At 43.9% G+C, this 16,312-nt stretch overlaps 1 protein-coding gene across 2 annotated transcripts in view; it reads right to left on the minus strand.

Annotated features, from left to right (window-relative positions):
- DYM (dymeclin) overlaps positions 1 to 16,312 on the minus strand; it is a 1,124,226-nt gene that overhangs the window by 903,343 nt on the left and 204,571 nt on the right. For both annotated transcript variants that reach the window (XR_014969672.1, XM_085629609.1), the window contains exon 4: positions 6,567 to 6,660. Coding sequence is in view for 1 of the 2 variants with exons in the window: in XM_085629609.1 (XP_085485735.1) it covers positions 6,567 to 6,660 (94 nt within the window). In the remaining variant the exon portion in view is untranslated. The remainder of the gene's footprint in view (positions 1 to 6,566; positions 6,661 to 16,312) is intronic.

The following is a 16,312-nucleotide window of genomic DNA, read 5'->3' on the forward strand; positions in this document are numbered from 1 at the left end:
CCAGAGCCTTACTGGAATACCTACTGCATGAAAAATTTCTCAGTTTCCGAAGAAACGGAGGTAAAATAATTGACTACAATGAATAAGAAGATGCTATGCTAATCGAGCTACGAGCGAGAGAGTATCCTGAAACGGTCATATAGATGGCCAAAACAAGAGCAAGAAACAAGAATCGCAAAGCTCTAGAAACGACAAGCCAACCAACTCAGGAAAGACTAACTTGTGCCACCACGTCCCCATCAAGAGCCAATAAGATCAAGAAAATTATCAATAAGAACTGAAATATATTGAAAACATGTACACTAACCCTATCAAACCCATTATTTGCTTTCAAAAGATCAAAGTACCTTAAGGATCAGCTCGCCCACACCAGACCAAGAAAAAAGGCGATACACCTACTAGGAACAGTATGCATAGAGAAGCATTGCAAGGAAATGTATGTAGAACTACTCTATCTAATAATCTGACACACTCTCTATACCATGATAGGTCAGTCTTTAGAGAGAGTGCCAAGTACCCCATATCCAATGGGGGGGCCTGACAAACTATGGCATAGGTAAGACCTGTTACCAAATAGAGTGTATCCTATCTAGCAAGCAAGATGTATGTATATATGTATATGACTATATATATATATATACATATATGTATATATGTATAGTATATATATATATATATATATGTATGTGTGTGCATATATCTATGTGTGTGTGTGTGTGTGTGTATATATATATATATATATATATATATATATATATATATATATTTATGAATATATACCTAAATACATACATATTGTTTGCTAGATAGGATACACTCTATTTGGTGTGTGTGTGTGCATTTGTTTGTTGGGCACATAGTGTATGTAATAGAGTGCCATTGCGGCCTAAGATACAAGAGCAGCACAATATGCCCAATGAAAAAACTTATACTGGAGCATATAAGAGCTGTACAAAATAATTCTGAGAACTATGCCCTAGCCAAACTCTATTACACACAACACCCTGAAAAAGATTGGAAGAGCATGTGTTATTATGGGTTAGTCTGTATAAGGAAGAATGAGAGGGGAGGTGATAGAAACCAGGAACGTTTGAAGTCACGTCTCATTATTAGACTGCAGATAAAGGTCCCACGTGGACTCAACTCAGATGAGGAACTATATATGCACCGCTAAATGACATTGAATTAAGGCCGTGGCATCCTGTAATGAGCAAATTGGGTTGAACTATATTTACCACCTGTGTTTAACAACGGTTGAATGCCTGCTTTCTTTTATGTGCTTTCTCGTTGTGGCAATAACTCTGTGTAAATATCTGTAAATGACATTGACTTGAGCAAGTGGCTCTCCATACTGAGCAAATTAGTGTGACTATATCTATGAATGACATAACACTTGGTTTTCTTTATATGTTTTGTTGTTGTGGTGATGCTTCCATTTGGACTAACAATAGCCAGACCAGGATCTTGTGCATGTGATGGGACACGGGGGCACTGAGCCGCAGGTACCCCACATGGTTAAGCACATCAAGTTGATCAATAGTTGTGAATACATGTATAGGGGATATGGGGCACAGTGGGTTTGGACATGATTAATCAGACACTGAGCCATAATAAAGAATAGCAATTACTTGCCAAACCGAATATTCAGACCACAATTGGGGTAGATTAAACTGGAGCATCCACTATAGGATAGGCCAGGTAATTGATACACACATGCCACCCACATGATGCACCGCATCCCCTTGAGGTGTTGTAACCCTAAAATAACATGGGGAATTCTATTTGACAAAGTAAGAAATAATTTGAACAGCACAGCACATTATAGTTGTAATAATTTTAGATGTGCTACTAGTTGGAGCGATGGTTGGCGTTTATCGGAGTAGCTAGTAATGAGCAGGACCCGATATTTTTGAAGCCGTTTATTTATCAGACCGAGTGGAAGAAAGAAAACTATTCTGACTCGGACGTGTTTGAATAAGGAAGGTCCGTTTAGCGGGCGAGGAAGGTGCATTTCCTAGAGCACCGGGGCATCTTGGTTCCTGCTGTTTTTATAGAGTGTGCCCCCATTCAAGGCTGTGTGTACAGTTGTGTATTAACCCTGTCCTGAGGAGGCCGAAGAGGGAGTAAGGCCGAAACGTGATTGCGTAGACATTTTCAGAAGGAGGAGCTGCTGAAATAGAGTAATGATTGGACATTGTACGACAGAACTCTGAGATGGGTTACACTAACTAAACGATTCTCAGTGTACTATTTGGACTACCTCTTAGTGGTCCTTCCGGAATTATAAGGAGGACACTTGTGGAAATTACTTTTTGGTTTTTCTGGGGTTATCGTATTTGTAGGAGTTGTTTCATGTTAATTTATGTTCTATGTATAACTTTTGTGTATAAATGTATTGTTGCTTTCTTCTTGATTAGATGCCATTATTTATGTAGATTGCAAAACATGTTTTGATATAATCTATCTAGTGTGATAACTAGAGAGAGAGTAATTAAATGTGCTCTACTCAAAAATGATGTGTGTATTAATTCCTTTATACCTTTTTTCTGATTGTATATAACTAGTTGGAGCTAGAGCAAGCTGTAAGCAGTCACACTTGCAATACAGTGAGTGATTATAACAACGATGTGGGAGTGATGTATATATATGTATGTTGTAGGCACAAAATAGCACTGGCAGAAAAGCAGCTCACGTTTTGCTGTGCCCACAATATAGTGCATGCTGAGCATGCAAAGTGTGCTCACAGCTTTTAACAGGGTGGGTGCGGTATAAAGTATCTGACTGAATAGCCATATTACAATGCCAGAGTTTAGATTACTCATTAAAAAAATTAGGACACACTTTTGGGGTTTCGCACCTACACAAATAAAAACAAAACAACATAGTCTTTGACTCTGGGTGGAGCAGACCCCTTTTCAGTCCCAAGGGATATCACATGCCTGCCATCCAGTAGAAGGACTGCTCATTGAAACACCAGGGAGTGAATCAATTACAGTTGATTGCTAGCACCTTAGTTTTATTAATATAATACAGAATATAAATGATGTATTGCTTGTTCCTTCTTTTGTAGATCGTCCAATTCATGCGTGCAGGTGAGACCATAGATTACTGACTACCAAGGGTTGCGGAGAGGTGGATCACTGTTGCTGCTAGACACTGGTCACTAATTGCAGCCTTGTTTTGTATGGTTCTCTTTGCCACACAACACCTGCTACGATTAAAAAAAACACTGCACATTGAGATAGGAATACTGATCAATGAACTATTGACAAGTGTATTGATTTCATATTTATTTATATAGAGTGTTTTTCACTAATAATTGAGAATCGCAGTGAGGAAGGCTCATCCAACTAACGTCACGTCTCTGAGGTTGCAACATTTTGTAACATCATACGTAGCTCTATGAGGAGCATAAACCCATTCATGGAACACTTAACCTTAACTGAAATCTCTAAAAACAACAGGTTTTATCAAGTACTTTAGCCCTCACAAAGGGACCACTGGTTTGTAGACTGTGAAACATTATGATGTAGTGTTCTTTAAAGAGGCAGGTCTTCAACTCTTTCCTAGATTGGAGCAGTGTTAGGGAGAAAGGATCACCGGCAAAGAGATCCTTCCTCTATAATGTGATATCTTGTGGTGAAGTACTCACGGTCATGTGATGCCACGGTGGAAGACCGTTCAGCAGCAAAGCAAATGCCCAATTTACATTTACAACAGCACGCTAGCAGTAGAACGTAATAATGTAGCAGCATTCCTTCTGGGTGTCTTGAATATCTGGAGTCTGCCAAACCACACCATGGCAACAGGACTGCCACCTCAATCATGTCCATCAATATTTCGTAAGTTCTAGTTAGTGCTTAATCTTCTGGAAATCTCCTGTCATTCTAACAATTTTTTTCTGGAATGGGCAAATGTATCCATAATGCGGAGATACAAGCCCTTGTTAGATTTTAATATGGGCCGAGGGCAATAACAGGTATTGTATTTGGACAAATCTCATACCACATGACCCTTGAACTGAACAAGGAACAAAGCGTGCTGGCTCATCCCGAGCCTAAAAGAGAGACTAGGGCATATATGCCACTCTGCACATCATAACATCATACAATACCCCAATACAATAAGAATATACAAATTGCTGTTATTGTTTCTCGTGCCCTTAAAACCTTTTCATAAGAGTTGGAAACATCTCCACTGGGGCCCTTCACTACTGTTCCTTGTGGAAACCATCATTAGTGCTGACAACATTTGGCTACGCACAATGGCATTATGGAGGAGCCCATTGAGAAGGCATGATAACAGTAGTTTCAAAGGACATTTTTCCACAAATTGAATTAAATTATTTGATCATCATCTAGTTTCAATATGTGGTGACCCTGAAGATTTAACCAATCAAAATGGTATTTGCTTGGGAGAGAATATGATGGATGGAGGGATCCTTAGTGATGCAAATATGTACGGCTTGGGAACAGATGGCTGGCGAATAAGTTGTCAAAAGGAGAGGCAGGTATAAGCAACACGCTTAAAATGTTGCTGTTATTTTAGAAGAAGAAGAAGGCACTGTACATGATTGCATGTTTATTGCTTAATTTGAATACTGCAATGGTTGCCTTTCTGCTCCTTGCAAGGCCAGTGTGTACATACATCTTCCTGGGAAAAAGACATAGCAAAGTGTAGGCATGCGTCTCACTATTGAATAGAACTGGCTTCATGGGTGTGGGACTACAGATTTCCCTTACCTAGAGACCAGCGAAAGGGCAAATCATTGCTTACAAAGATACTTTGAATGCAGCTTCGGGTGTGCCATATACTTAGTCTATGCTTGACAAGAACTACCTGTGTTAAATTGTCATATGGAGCAAAGCGTGCCTAAATGACTGGCTCCAAGAGGAGGAAAAATATTTCACGGTTGGCTGAACTCACTAGCTACAAGCACACCAACTATCTAGCAAAAGCCATGCAGCAATGTCAGGAGTTCAGTTACGGAGTGAGCGGTAAAGGAGACATTTATACATTGCATGACCTGCTCAGACCTATGGTACACAATTACAGCACCGGACCACTCCTCAATTCAGTCACAAAAACATGTGATTCAGGCAGGAAAGAAACTGAAGGCTGTGAAGACTGTGAAATGGTGTTTGAGGAACATCGGACCGCTTGTGTGGGAAACAATCGTAGAAATCAGTACTCAACCTCACTGCACCCAGGTTTCCTTGCCTTGCAAAATGTTGCGGTTGCATTAGCTCTCCACTTTCAGAGGTTGTTACCTGTCTTGTTTATATGTTGTTTGTCCAACCACTCGTCTGTTGAGGCTCTGGTGTCTCCTGATCTTTGGATTCCAGATCTTTCTCCCACCTCGCCGCCAAGACCTGGAACATCCTCCCCACCCACCTACGGCAGACCCAAGACCTACTGACCTTCAGAAGACTCCTCAAGACCTGGCTCTTCGAGCAGTAGCAGCACCCCCCACCCCCAGTGCCTTGAGACCCCCACGGGTAAGTAGTGCGCTTTACAAATGATATGATTGATTGATTGATCTAGAAATCAGCGCTGGTATCCTGGTCGACGTCTGGTCTCATTATTGCCAACACCACCTTGGATGAGGGTAAGCTACTTCCTCCGATTGTCGGTACCTCCTGTGCAACTGCTTATATTTTATAATGCTTTTGCCCTGACCTTTGACTTATAGTTTACTTATTTAGAACTCCTGTCATCTGCCACCTGGGGTCACCGCATATGTCACTTCCGGTCCTGACAATGCAGACATGGAGCCGAACGATGCTACCTACCGGTGTACAGGGGTACTGACGCCTGAGGAAAATTCTCATATAAAGAACCCGCAGCTAGCAGTCTCTATCAGATATAAACATTTCTGGATGTAACATTAATTCAGATTTGAATAGAATAACCAAACAAGATGTATAAAAAAGTCCCAGTTTAAGGGGTTTTATGAAATTTGGTATGGCAAGGATCCCATTGTCTTCATGTTTAGTTGTGGTGACTTAATACTTACTATACATCATTAAGTAAGAACCTATGGCTACGTTCATCAAAGGAATAGAAAGAAGCAAAAAAAATGTATATATATATTTTAAATTGCGATAATGCTCTTGCCTATAGTGCATTTACAATGATAGTTCTTGGCTTGTGTAAATATCATGATTAAAATCCCAAGCAAATTAGCAAGGGCAATTTAGATTTCCAGTTTCTACGCAACAAGCTTATAAATGTAAGTTTAGTCATGAGCATTTAAGTCTCCTGTGGCCTTTTGAGTTCATACTGTGCTACTTCACAGTAAGCTCATAGCTCTATAACTGTTCCAGGGTCTCCCGGGAAGGCCAACAAGCGCAGTGCAAGTCCCTGAAGAAAGAAAACGAGTTCAGGCACACTATTTTGAAAGGCTTATTGCATGCAATGCTATGCCAAACATCGATACACAAACTACAAAGAAATAGGCACATGGGCAAATTGAGCTCTTTCAGTAAACGCTTTTTGATTTAGATTGTGAACATTTATCTGATGAACAAAAAGCTTCCACTTGGTAACTTGATTTTGAAACTTACTCTTGACATTCTGCTGAAATCTTCAGCTCTTTGGTTCGACCGAGGAAGACTTTGATTAAAGATCCAAGGTTCCCAGTTCTGGGGTTGTTGTCAACTAGATGAAAAAACAGAAAGAGAATCTTATAACAATCTTGATGTACTCATTTGAAATACGTAAAGGGAATGAGTTGCAAATGGCAATTATTAACAAGCATTATGTTTCATGTTAACTTATAAAATATAAAAAATATTAGTGATCACACACTAAAGGTGATCTGCCCCTAATTCAAGGTACAAGTCTTGCTTGTAGATGAAGCTTCACAGAGGGCCTATATGCAATAGTTACAACCTATTTCCATAAAGAATGTAAGTACCAGACTGATCAAGCTGTGTCCTCCACTCCCACTGCTCCTGAGCTAGCAGCAAACACTTGCAAGACAGAGCTTAGGTCTCCTAGCTCAAGTTCGCATGATCAACAAGAGACACTCCTTTCCATATGGGCATAGAGGGCAGCATTTTTGTTCAAATGTAGCAGCTTCTTCCTCTGTGTTGCAGTCACTGTACTACACTCCTGGTTACCTAGTGCACCAACAGCACTGGTGGCATGTGTTTCTTCTTCTTTGGATATTTGGGGCGGTTCAGTGACTAAATATCGAAGGACATAATATAGAATGCCCAAAATATCGACGCCAAAATATAGCAGAACTGAATATCGACTCCTTATCTACAAACGGGTAAATACGAAAATATCGATTCCAAAATAAAGAATGTTAAAATATAGTTAGCTAAAATATCGAATTTTTTAAATGTATTAAAAATATAAAAGTAATTAAATATTAAAAACAATTAAATAAAACATACATAATATAATATAAAAAAGCTTAAAATGTAAACATAATAAAAGTAATGTAAAAAAAGTAGAGATTTTGTTGGATAGTGAGAGCGTAAAAATTACTATTCCCACTCCAGAGACTGTAACAGTAGGGAAAGCATTGGGTAGCGGGAAGGGAAAAATTACTATTCCCACTCCAGTGAGTGCAACAGTAGGGAAAGCGTTGGATAGCGTAGGGGTAAAAATCACTATTCCCACTCCAAAGAGTGCAACAGTAGGGAAAGCATTGGATAGCGGGAGACTTAAAATTACTATTCCCACTCCAGAGAGTGCAACAGTAGGGAAATCGTTGGATAGCGGAAAGGGAATAATTACTATTCCCACGCCAGTGAATCCAACAGTAGGGAAAGCATTGGATAGCGTAGGGGTAAAAATTACTACTCCCACTCCAGAGAGTGCAACAGTACAGAAAGCATTGGATAGCAGGAAGAGAAAAATTACTATTCCCACTCCAATGAGAGCAACAGTAGGGAAAGCGTTGGATAGCGGGAGGATAAAATTTACTATTCCCACTCCAGAGAGTGCAACAGTAGGAAAAACGTTGGATAGCGGGAAGGGAAAAATTACTATTCCCACTCCAGTGAGTGCAACAGTAGGGAAAACGTTGGATAGCGTAGGGGTAAAAATTACTATTCCCACTCCAGTGAATGCAACAGTAGGGAAAACGCTGGATAGTGTACGGGTAAAAATTACTATTCCCACTCCAAAGAGTGTAACAGTAGGGAAAGCGTTGGATAGCAGGAGGGTAAAAATTACTATTCCCACTCCAGTGAGTGCAACAGTAGGGAAAGAGTTGGATAGCGGGAGGGTAAAAAATACTATTGCCACTCCTGAGAGTGCAAAAGTAGGGAAAGTAATGATTTAATTTTAAAATAAGATTACATTAATTATCAATACCAATAAAAAGTTAATTAAAAATAATTACCAATTCATAAAAATTAATTACCAATGAAAAAAATTAATTACCAATTAATACAAATTAATTACCAATTAATAATTATCAATTATCAATACACAAAAAAATATATATTTACTTTATTACAATTAATTTACTTCCCACCCAATTCCCCTATAAACCCACAACCCACTCCCAATAATAAAAAATACAATTAACATTATCAATTAATCAATTAATAAAAATTATTTAGCAATTAATAAAAATTAATTAGCAATTCATCCAAATTATTTACCCATTAATTCAAATTAATTCCCAATTAATAATCAATTATCAATACACATAAATAAAAAAAATAATATTTACTTTATTACAATTAAATTACTTCCCACCCAATTCCCCTATAAACCCACAACCCCAAAAATACAATTAACATAATTATCAATTAATCAATTAATATAAATTAATTACCAATTAATAAAAATTAATTACCAATTAATTAATTATCAATCAATGAATTATCAAAACATATAAATATAATTAATATTTAATTAACCATAATTAAATTACTTCCCACCCTATTCCCCTATAAACCCACAACCCGCTACGGAATTACGCAAAAATTAAATTACATAACATTCATTAGTTTAAAAAAATTAAACATACCTTACAAAAATAATACATAATTTTAACACATATACTACCATGCATAATACTAAAAAAAAAAATCGATATTATAGATATCTATATATATATATTTTTTTATATATATATTTTTTGATAATTTTATTGCACATAAAAACTCAATACAAACATGGGCCTACAACCACCAGGGCCGGCCGCTAATATATACATGTTCGACATCATCAAGGAAGAAATAGGCCCCCCGGGGCTCAGCCGAATTAACAAATTACCGAGTGCACCTCAGAGGTTATCAGGATACATAACTTTTAGAAATACAAACAAAGAAAGAAAAATAAAAGAACACCAGAAAGCAAGGCGGAAACCATCGAAAAAGGGGCGTCTAACCACGGCCGGGGGATCACACAGTACCTACTCCACCCTCGGGTGGTCAATGAGGATGATCAAGGGGGGAGGTGGGGGCGACGGGAGAGCCACAACCATCTACAGGTGAAATGCAATAGTCCGGGAACCTCAGGATCAGGGGGACAAGGCAGCATCAGATGTGTCCACGAGGGGGGGTGTGCAGATGTTCCCTCGGTACGCGTTCCACTGGCCCCAAATTCTACCCCGCGCCCCCGGCTTACCCCGAGCCACATACACAGTCTTCTCTCTGCACATGCACCAATCCATGTTCTCCTTCCATACTGACACGGTGGGAGGCCGCCGGGAATCCCAAAGCTGTGCAATGTCCCTCTTAGCAACCACGTTCCCAAGGGCCGCCCACCGAGTCTGAGCCGCATTATAGTCATTAGGCTCCCACACGTTCAGCAAACATCGGCGAACCTCAGGCAACAGAGCGACCCCAGTGACACATTCCATGACAGCATGCACCCGGCGCCAATACTCCGCCACCTCACAGCACTCCCAGAGAACATGGAGAAAAGTGGCGCTGAGCCCACAGCCGCGCCTACAGAGCCCGTCTTCAGAAAAACCCATCAAAACTAAACGAGGGCCCGTCACGTAGACACGGTGGAGAATTTTAAGCTGGACAAGACGGAGACGCGCGGGCATGGCCACCTCCTTAAGGGAGGACAGCACAGACTGCCAATCCTCATCGTCCAGTTCCACCCCATCCCGGATCCACGCCTCCCGAAGACGCACGAGGAGATCCGCCCGAACGTTTATTAGTTTTTTATAGATAAGGGAAATAGTACTGTCGGGCAAGTGACCGTCGAGTATGCGGTCCTCGAGTGGCGAAGACACAGGGACTGCAGTCTCAGCCCCGATGGCCGAGAGCAAAGCGTGCCGAACCTGAACGTACCGAAAGAACTCCCTCTCACTCAGTTCGTACTCACTCTGCAGCGCAGCGAAGGATTTAACCGCACCCTTCACCCAAAGGTCACCTACTCTGCTGATGCCAATCGTGTCCCAACGCTCAAATCCCTTCGTCGTCCAAAGGCTTCCCAATCTTTCAGACGCAAACAAGGGGGTCGCACCCGTCAAACGATCATTCCAGCCCATGGCCACATTCGCAGCCTTCCACAAGCGTACTGCAATCTTAGTGGGACCGGTTAAGTTCCTCCCAGCCGATCGAGAGTAAAGCGCTCTGTTAAAGTTGCCACCAGGCAACAAAAATCTATCCATTTCGAAAGCCGGATTCGGACCAGGTGCGTACGTTGCATGGTTAATAGCAGATAGCTGGGAAGCCCAATAGTACCTCCTGATGTCCGGGAGCGCGATGCCCCCGTCGTACCAGGGGAGAGTCAGTTTTGCAAGAGCAATACGTGCACGACCGTCCCAAACAAGTCCCCTTTGTAAGCTCTCCACTTCCCGGAAGTAGGCCGCCGGAATAATATCAAAGGAGTTCTGAAGTGCGTAAAGGAATCGGGGAAGAGACATCATTTTTAAAAGTGTCGCACGACCGAGGGGAGACAAGGGAAGCTGACGCCAACGGGCCACGTCTAACCTCAATCTCCGAAGTGGAGAGAGGAGATTATGCTCGTAGCGGACAGCCGGGTCCAATGAGACGTACACCCCCAGGTACGTAAAGCCGGAGTGGGACGCCTTAATGGGAAAACGAGAAGGCAAGAGAGGAAAGCCACCGGATATAGCATAGACACAAGATTTGGACCAGTTAATGATCAAACCAGAGTTCTTGCCGAAGGAAGTGAGGATGTCAAAGAGCACATTGAGTGACTTACGTGGTGAGGTGAGGTACAAGAGAATGTCGTCCGCGTACAACGAAACACGATCCTCGAAGCCAGGGGCCCACTGGATCCCTCTTATCGACGGGTCCCAACGAAGCCAAGCAGCGAGCGGTTCCAAAGCCAACGCGAAGAGCAGGGGAGACAACGGACACCCCTGCCTAGTGCCCCTCCCAAGAACGAAAGGCCGGGAAACCCTCCCATTAACGACAACCTGTGCCAGCGAAGCAGCGTATAAGAGTGGCCCAAAGATACGGCCATTCTATCGTATCAAAGGCCATCGTGGCGTCCAAGGAAAACCAAGATGGCCGGCTCTGAAAGATATTCCGCCCTTGCAAGTACGCCATGTAGGCGCCGCAAGTTAAGGGCCGTATTCCGGTGCGGGATAAAACCGGATTGGTCCGGATGCACCAGATCGCAAATAACAGTAAGCAGGCGGTTCGCAAGAACCTTGGCAAGGATTTTCGGCTCGGCGTTCAACAGAGAAATAGGCCTGTACGAGGCGCAACGGTCCCGAGGCTTACCGTCCTTGGGAATCACGACTATAGTGGCCAGACGTTGGTCATCAGGGAGAGAACCAAGTTCAAGCGACTCCGAGAACATACTACGGAGAAATGGCACAATTTTATCCGGTTGCAGTTTATAGAGTTCAATCGGAAGTCCGTTGGGGCCCATAGCCTTGCCCGAGCGAAGGGAACGAATCGCGGTAGCAATCTCGTCGACCGATAGTGGGGCATCCATCTGCTCACGCTCATCCACCGACAGGCAGGGCAAAGCAATATCCTTCAACAAGTGACGAGAGTCAGCCTCATCTCTAGCAGACACCGGGGAGTACACAGCACAGAAGTAGTCCGCAAAACACTCCACAATCTCACCAGGGTCAGTCACACTTACTCCCTCCGACGTCTGAAGCACGGGGACCACTCGATTCACTCTCTCCTTCTTATCAAGCCAAGCAATCAATTTACCCGCCTTATCCCCAGCATCATACAGTCTACCCTGCTGTTCCCTATACATTGTCCGAGCAGCATCCGTAACAAGGGACTTATATTCGAACTGCTTCAGGCTGAGGGCGTGGAGCCCGTCCTGAGTGACACCCGTCTCCAAGGCAGCCTCCAACCCCGATATCTCAGCCTCCAACGCAACCACCTCCCCGTTCTTAGCTTTCTTGGCCTCCACGATCAGGGATAGGGCGTGTCCGCGGAGAACCGTTTTGAAAGCCTCCCACAGGGACACTGAGGACAAGACGGACCCCTCATTCTCAAGAAAATACTGATCAAGCGACTTAATGAGACCCTTGCGAATCTTGGGGTCATGCAAGTACCATGGGTTAATGGGGGCGATCCGCCCAGCGGATCGCATCCCGGTATCGAAGAGGAGCCACAATGGGGAATGATCGGAAATGCCCCGGGCCAGGTGCTTAACCTCCCGGACCCGGGTGGTCTGGGCCGCGGGCATAAGAAAATAATCTAGTCTGGAGAGACTCCCGTGGGCCCCGGAGTGGAATGTGTACTGACTCTGTGTCGGATGTATCAACCTCCAGCAGTCCACTAGACCGAAAGTGTCCAAGAACCCGCCGAGCCACGCCTGGGCAGCAGAGAGGGCTCTGGGAGGGTAACGATCCAACTCGCCAGAAATCACGGAATTAAAATCCCCACCCACAAGCAAGAGACTATCAGGAAGTTCAAGTAACATACGACCCACATCAGAGAAAGTGGAGGTCTGGAGGCCCGGGGGAACATAGACCGAAACCAATGAAAGAGTCTGCCCCTCCCACCGTCCAGTCAAGGACGCATAGCGCCCTCTATCATCAAGAGTGACTTTGTCGATCTCAAGCGGGAGGGAAGATCGCAGCAAGATGCCCACCCCTCTGGATCCAGTGGTGAAGCCAGAGTGTGCAACCAGTCGGTAGCCCCCCCTGTTCATAGCATGACATGCATTGCCCACCAAGTGCGTCTCTTGAAGAAATACCACATCAGGGGCCAATCGACGCAAATATTGCAACACAACCCCACGTTTGATACGGTCCCCCAATCCGTTGACGTTCCAAGACATCAGTTTCAACCCGTCCCCCCCCATCCCAACACAAGAAGCTGGAGTCCCCGGGCACGCAGCCAGACACCTGAAACTGAAAGGAAACAAACACACCGCCTTGAAAGGAAAAAACACACAACCCAACAACCACTGCCACCCTCCCACCCCCACACCATTGCAACTCCCCCCACCCTGCACCCCTGCGGACTATACAGCCCCCCCAACTTGCAGTGTGCCTGTCGCCCTAACAATCCCATGCTACAAAAAGACCCTAGAGGAGGAAAGGGACCCGTCCCCGCCCGCACCCAGATGAACCATTAATAGACAAAATATACAATTGAAGTAGAACCTGGCTGAGCGCAGAAGGAAATGTCAGAGTGGAGGACCAAGAATCATTCCTGCAGAGGCCCACCGCCCTCGGCACCGCCAGTACGCCTGGGTCCTTCACCCCGGTCCGGCAGGGAATCCAACCAGTCACTCACGGTGTCAGGGCGTTCAAAAAAGATAGTCCGATCTTCATATTCCACACGAAGCCTGGCAGGGAAAAGCATAGAGTATTTGATTTCCAGATCTCGAAGACGGCGCTTCACCCCCTGAAAGCCCATTCTCTGTTTCTGAACGAGTTGGGTGAAGTCCGGGAAGAAGTTAACGCAGGAATTCTCACATTTAACTGGGCCGTGCACCCTCGAGGCCTGCAGGATCGCATCCCGGTTTCTGTAATGAAAAAGTTTTGCAATGATAGGCCTCGGGGGAGCTCCTGGTCGAGGCCTACCGCCCGGGACACGATGGGCACGCTCCACGGCGAAGAACTTGCTCAGGCCTGAAGGAGCAAGATGATTAAGGATGAGATCTTCGACCATGAGGTCCACCGGACGATTGTCGGAAGTCTCCGGTACACCTATGACACGGATATTGTTGCGTCGTGCCCGACCTTCGAAATCCTCCAGCCGCCGGGACATCGTGTCGTTTGCAGACTTTAGATCGCCAAGAGTTGCCTGGAGGTCTGATACATCCGTAACAAGAGTGGACGTCCTCAAGTCCAGCGATTGAACCCTCTCGTTAGTCTTAGAGAGATCCGCCCGAATTAACGTAACATCAATGGCAACCGTGTCGATTTTACGGGCCAGAGCCTCGTACTGTTGGGCGATGGTCTCCCTTATGCCGTTGATGGCGCCCATAACGTCCTGGAGCGACAATTCCGTGGGGACGGACGGGCCCCCACCGGAGTCCTCCATGACGGCAGTTGCTGGCCCGGGGGATCCTTTACCCTGGGTATAACGATCCATGATGTTACTCTGGACTGGTCCCCCACGCTGGGATGTCTTGGTCCTCCGTTTCTCGGGATCCCCCTTGCCCGTCATGTTGAGCGATGCTCACCGGTGGGGTCCGCCCGGACCGATAGCAAAGGGGCGCCAGCAGATCAGACACAGACTGTCCGAGAGCCCACTCGGAAGAGTTTGAGAAAAAGGCACATATCAGTCCAGTACAAAGGCCGGAGGACGCCCCAGCCGAGCGAAGTAGCTCCTCGATCAGGCAATGCAAAAGTGCAAAAGCGAAACTGAAAATGGGGGCGCGGTCATTGTCAAGGCTCCGATGCCGTTGTTGTTCAACTACTCCCCGGCCCCACAGTTCACCAAAGCACCGGGCACAGCTTCCAGGTGGGCCTCCAAAGTGCAAGACGCTGTATTTCAGGTCTCCCAGGTCCGATTTACGTTCTGAAAAGAGTTATGGATTCAGCCAAGGTTCATCTTCCAGAATCCGTCCACAAATCCAGGATAATGCCAGCGATATCTATATTTTTTAATTCGATATTATGGTAATCTATATTTTAAAATTCGATATTATGGAATTCTATATTTTTAAATTCTATATTATGGAAATCGATATTTCATACCCCAATTTTGATATTCTGACCTATCTATATTTTGATAATTCGATATTCTGTCCACTCTATATTTTAAATTCGATATTCTGGGCAGTCGATATTTCTGAATCGATATTTAGGGTGTTCACCATTTGGGGCATACACTTTAAATTATTTAGTGCAATTCTGGGTGCCTTGCTCAACAGCCTCATCACCAATGTACATATTTCCATAGCAGCTCTCTAGCATAAACACCCCACAAGGAGCCAATATTTTCTCTAGCTCAGTTCACGTCATACTGAGCCCATCCTTCTGTCTTCTAGCCAAATCCTCACAAGCTGAAACCACCCTTATATCCCACATTCTTAAAAGGCTAGTAGCCTGTACTGAAGTGGGTGGTATTGGTGCAGAATGATTATAATGCCAGAAAAATGAGTTACCAGACATTAGGTTCAGATACCCAACATTACAAACATTTGAGGAGTTACTAGGAGGCTGAACCTCCTGGTGATTTCTGTGTGGTCTCTGGTAGCCTTTTATTGCCTGAGGAAACATAAGGTAAGCACCAGAGGAACCCTTGTTTCTGACAGTAATTCTCCCAAATAACTGCCCACCCTTCTAAGTACAGTGGAACTGGGTGCTGGTAATACATCCAGCAACACTGCATTCTCTGCCACTGCACTCTAGGCCACTCTATGCAGAAACACTCTACACCACTACACACTGTGCCACTACACATTGCATCACTCGGATCTACGCCACTGCACTCAACCCTACACCAGTGGTTCCCAAATTGTGGTCCAGGGACCCCTGGGGGTCTGCGACTACTTAGAGAATTACATAAAAATAGATTAACTAAGTGTATATAAATAAAGAAACTAAATGTACAATTTAAACTTTTAAAACATGCTGTAAATGGGAAGGAATTTGAAATTGGAGGCAAAAAATTATATTAGTAACCACAGATTGATTCATGTTCAGGTGCATCAAACAGAATATAGTATGGACGATGAGTGGCTTCAATCAAATTTAGAAAACCTCCAAACTTTCTATTTAAATTAAAGGGTGGATTTTTTTTAAATGTGTTTGCAAATTAATTAAAATGTTCCATCATTTGTGTATTTGTTTGAATAATGTTTGTTTCTGTATTTTTTGTGTACTGTTTTGAGGTTCAAATCATCAACAGTACTTAGGCCAGGGTCCGGACTTTCAGTAATGATTTATGAGGGGTCCCCAGATTCCAATAGTGATTCA

This window comes from Triturus cristatus, chromosome 2_1 (assembly GCF_964204655.1).
Source record: "Triturus cristatus chromosome 2_1, aTriCri1.1, whole genome shotgun sequence".
NCBI lineage: Eukaryota > Metazoa > Chordata > Amphibia > Caudata > Salamandridae > Triturus > Triturus cristatus.